This window comes from Lutra lutra, chromosome 8 (genome assembly GCF_902655055.1).
Source record: "Lutra lutra chromosome 8, mLutLut1.2, whole genome shotgun sequence".
NCBI classification, from domain to species: Eukaryota; Metazoa; Chordata; class Mammalia; order Carnivora; family Mustelidae; genus Lutra; species Lutra lutra.
This window is the reverse complement of record NC_062285.1, coordinates 134,497,928-134,502,499: the sequence shown is the minus strand read 5'-3', so window position 1 is coordinate 134,502,499 and position 4,572 is coordinate 134,497,928. Positions and strand designations below refer to the sequence as shown.

General features: G+C 62.3%; 1 protein-coding gene across 1 annotated transcript; it reads right to left on the bottom strand.

Moving 5' to 3' along the window:
• Nucleotides 1–1,074: 1,074 nt before the first annotated feature.
• Nucleotides 1,075–4,335, bottom strand: GALR3 (galanin receptor 3). The gene is made up of 3 exons (XM_047740109.1): nt 4,225–4,335; nt 2,932–3,309; nt 1,075–2,314 (listed from the first exon to the last, which is right to left on the bottom strand). Exons 2-3 carry the CDS (start codon nt 3,288–3,290, stop codon nt 1,552–1,554), a joined length of 1,122 nt encoding a protein of 373 aa, XP_047596065.1. The 5' UTR covers nt 3,291–3,309; nt 4,225–4,335; the 3' UTR covers nt 1,075–1,551.
• Between the last annotated feature and the right edge of the window lie 237 nt (nt 4,336–4,572).

The following is a 4,572-nucleotide window of genomic DNA, read 5'->3' as shown; positions in this document are numbered from 1 at the left end:
GGGAGGGGCCTTCCCAGGGTGCCCAGCAGCTGGGAGTTGTGCCAGGGAGACAAGGAGGCTGAAAGGTCTCAGGCCTCAGCCTGAGCTAATAAATATTATTGGCGTGGGGTGGGGGGAGGGAGGGAGGGAAGTGGGTAGCTCTTCAACCATTGAGACTGATTTATTGGTTAATTAGCAGGTTGCCACAGCCACGGACTACCCCGCCGTGTGCATGGACAGGGAGGGAGGGGGCCACGGGGAAGCCGGGGCTGCTGGCTGGGACCCAAGTGTGGGTCTGTTGTCTCACCTGAGCCAGGAGCAGCGAGTGGCTGAGGGAATAATGCAAGGGATTTGGGTCAGACAGTAGACCTGGGACCGGGTGGCTGGGGAAGGCTGGGGAAGGCCATCAGGACTCATAAGGCCATCAGCTGGCCTGAGTGGCTGAACAGAACTATGCTAAGAGAGGGGACTGGGAGATCTCTGAGGTTTCCAGAGCATCCAGTCAAGTGTGGGAGCTGCTGGTTTAGGGAAGAGGGCCGATACAGAATCAGGAAGGACCAAGAAAAACCTTGGAAAACACAGAAACTGAGAACAGAGGCCCCAGAGGTGAAGCCGGTTCCAGGGAGCAGACCAAGTTAAATGGCGGTGGGTTTCAACCAGCTTCCGCCAGACACTAGCTAAGTGACCTTGGGCAAATCACTGAACTTTTTTGTTTGCTTGTTTTTAAAGATTTTATTTTTATATAATCTCTACACCCAACAGGCTCAGAACCTACAATCCTGAGGTCAAGGTTCACATGCTCCATTGACCCGGCCACCCGGGTGCCCCAAATCCCGAACGCGTTTTCTTTCTTTCTTTCTTTCTTTTTTTTTTTTTAAAGATTTTATTTATTTATTTGACAGACAGAGATCACAAGTAGGCAGAGAGGCAGGCAGAGAGAGAGAGAGAAGGAAGCAGGCTCCCCGCTGAGCAGAGAGCCGATGTGGGGCTCGATTTCTAGGACCCTGAGATCATGACCTGAGCCGAAGGCAGAGGCTTAACCTACTGAGCCACCCAGGCGCCCCCCCCACCCCCCCCCCACCCCGCTCTGAACGCGTTCTGATTCTTGATTTCTCCAACTGCAGGAATGGAACTAATCCTATCTACGTTGCAAAGCTGCTTTGCTAATTAGACTGAATAATGTAGCACCGCATAAGATATACAGTGAATGCTGCACAACTATTTGCTGAATTAGCGGCTGGCTAGCGTTACATTACCCAGGGAACGGCTTGGATGGGAAAAGGGGCTTGAGGAAGGGCGGTGGAGGAAGCAGGGCCTGGAAGCCGCTGACTGAGTTGGAGCCAGACTGGCTATGGCCAGAATCTGGGGGCTGTCGGGCCGGGGAGCCTGCGCTTAGCCGGGATGGGGGGGGACCCAATTTCACGGCCCAGGCCCAGGGGCGTCCACCGGACTGGAGCCCCAGCTCAGACGGTGCGCCTCCTCGCCTCGGAGGACTCCTGCCTGGCGCCATACCCTGGGGGAAGCGGAATGGCAGACAGACGGTCCCCCGCGCAGAGGGGAGGCGGACAAAGTTCATTCCGGTCCTGGGGCAGACGGGGCTCGTCGTCCAGCCTCTAAGGCGCGGGCGGGCCCTTCCCCCGGATCGCCAGCCCGGCCGCCGCCCGCCGGCAGCTTCCCGCGAGGCCGGGCGTCCCCGGGGCAGGCGGCGGGGCGGACGCGGCGACGGGCACCCGGGGGAGCCCGGGCGCGGCGGTGGCGGTGGCGGCGGCCACAGGGCCAAAGGCGGCGGAGGCGCGCGCGGAAGTGGCGCGAGGCGAGCGCGTAGACGAGCGGGTTGAGGCAGGAGTTGGCGTAGGCGAGGCAGTGCGAGGCCAGGCGGCAGGCGTAGGTGGCCGGGCTGAAGGCGAAGCGGCCGAACCAGAAGCAGAGGATGAGCGCGTGGTGCGGGCCCCAGCAGAGGGCGTAGAGCGCGGCCACCGCCAGCATGGCGCGCCCCGCGCGGCCCGTGGCTCTGCGCCGGGCCTCGGCCATCGCGGCGCCCGCGGGGCCCACGGCCGCCCACAGGAAGCGCAGCGTGCGCGCGTAGGCCAGGCTCACCACGGCCACGGGCAGCAGGTAGCCGGCGGCGAAGGTGGCCACGTCGAGGGCGCGCCGGCGCGCGTCCTCCCAGGCGGGCACGCAGAGCTCGAGCGCGCCGTAGCGCACGGTGCCGTAGTAGCTGAGGTAGGGCGCCGAGAAGAGCGCCGCCAGCAGCCACACGAGGCCCACGGCGGCGCGGGCGTGGCGCGGCGTGCGAAGGGCCCGCGAGCGCAGCGGGTGCCGCACGGCCAGGTACCTGCGGGCGGGCGCCGGGTCAGCGCGGCGGGTGGCAGGGCCCCGCGCTCCCCACCCCCCGCACCCCGCGGGGACGCTATCTGCGGACCCGCGACCTGCCTCGCCCCGTGGCGGGCTAGGGTGGAGGTCAGTAACATGCCCAGCGCTTGGAGCAGAGCCTGGCACCTCCTAGCAAGGCCGGGATAGAGGCTTGGAGGGAAGAGACTTGCCCAAGGTCACCAAGCCTGGATTGGACTCCAAATTTGGAACGGCGAAAACAGGTATGACCACAGCCTAGGCTGGGTGTGGGCGGTAATAAGGTAACTGATGGATTCATTCATGTGTTCTTTTTGCCATTCATGTCACATTTACGGAGCACCTACTACGTGCCAGCCTCTGCTGGCATGTAAGACACAGAGATGTCTTCTGGAAGCTCACGGTGGAGTTGGGAGGTGGGGGGCAGGATGGTCCGCTGGAGCAGGCTCTGCAGGTGCGCAGAGACTGGTAGGGGCCGAAGAGCTGTTCCTTCTCTCCCTGCCATCCTCTCCCTTTTTGGTCCCCCAAGCTCTCCTTCCTAAGGAATCTGTTTAGGTCTTCCCTCCCCAGCCCAGACCCAGCCAGGTCCCAGGCCCAGCGCACCTGTCCACAGAGACGGCGGCCAGCGTGAAGCTGCTGGCGTACATGGTGAGGTAGATGAGCAGGTGCACAGCCTTGCAGACGAGGGCCCCGAAGAGCCAGGCGTCCAGCGTGTAGATGGCGGCCTGGAAGGGCACGCAGCACAGGATGAAGCAGAGGTCGGCCACTGCTAGGTTGAGGATGAACAGGTCCGTAGTGCTGCCCGGCTCCTGCCAGGCACTGGGGCTGGGCTGCAACAGCACGGCCAGCACCAGCCCATTGCCCACAGTGCCCAGCAGGAAGATGAGGGCGAACACCACGGGTACCACCACGGCCCCCACGCTCCCTGGGCTGTCTAGCGAAATGTTCTGCGCATCAGCCATCTTCCCATCCGATGGGCACCTGAGGGAAAGAAGCTGGAGTCCTCAGACAGGAGCTCCCGGCTCTGGTCATACGACCGCGGGGTCTCCATCCAGGCCCCCCCCGGCCTCAGCCTGGCCATGTCTCCTGGGCGCGGGGAGCTCCTGGGGGCATGGCGGTGGGAAGAGGGCGACAGCCACAGATTCTCCCTGAGATCCACTCGTGCAAGCCGGGCACAATTGCCTACGTGTCTGAGGTGGGTTTCTCAGTTTCCTAGGGAACACCCCCCTGAGAAAGGATTAGGCGATGGATACCTCCCAGCAGAATGGGCTGAGGACCCGGGAGGTGGGGGAGGGGCTAACCCAAGCCAAGCTGCTGATAGACGGACCTCTCTTCTCCGCAGGGGCTGGAAGCTCAGGGGGAGAATCGGACTTAGGTCAAAGTCAGCAAAACACGGGTGATATCCCTGAGTCATCGTAAAGTCCGGTTTAGTGAAAGCCCCACAGTGGCACAGCTGGGAAAACCATAGAGGCCACTGACCCCCTTTTTGCACAAGAGGAAACTGAGGCTCAGAGAGGGGACATGGGAAGCTAATATCACACTTTGAGTGCCAGACCTGGGGCTGTTGCCGCCTGGTACCCTAACTCCCAGGCTGGAGCGCTCAGCTGACAGCCTGTAACAGGTGGGGCCTCCGACCCCCATGCGAGTAAGTGTGCACGCGTGTGTGTGCGTGCGTGCGCATTTATGCACGCCATGCCCACTCTCACCCTTGCTCCATCCCTCGGCCCTATCAGCTACTACCTGTGGATCCCCCTGCTCGCCTGGGACCTCTGGGTTGATGGGACACATTAAGAGAATGCGGGGAAGCAGGGTGGAGGGAAGAAAGGTGGTATCTGCGCTCCCCCCAACCCCCAGCATGCAGCAAGTCCCCTGAGGCTCAGGATGGGTAACACCCACCTCAATTCTGGGCACAGGGCCCTGCTTGGTCCTGGGTGAACCGGCCAGACTGAGGCTGCCTCTTGGCTCAGCGGCTACCCCTTGGCACCTCCCTGTAGGTGCAGGTCTGCCTCCCGCTGTTCCCTTTTCTCCTGCAAGGCACCTCCTCCGCTGAGCCAGACTTGGGCGGGTGCTCCCTCAGGAGTAGCCACCGGCCACCTCCTCCTTGGTCCCTGATTTCCCCCGGGTGGCATGCTCTTCTGCCTGGTTCTTTTCTGCCTCCCTGCGTTGCTTCTGCCTCTTTCTGCAGTAAGTAACCCATTGATCTCGCTCTCGGAGATTCGCTTTGGAGTTAACCCCTCCGTGCCC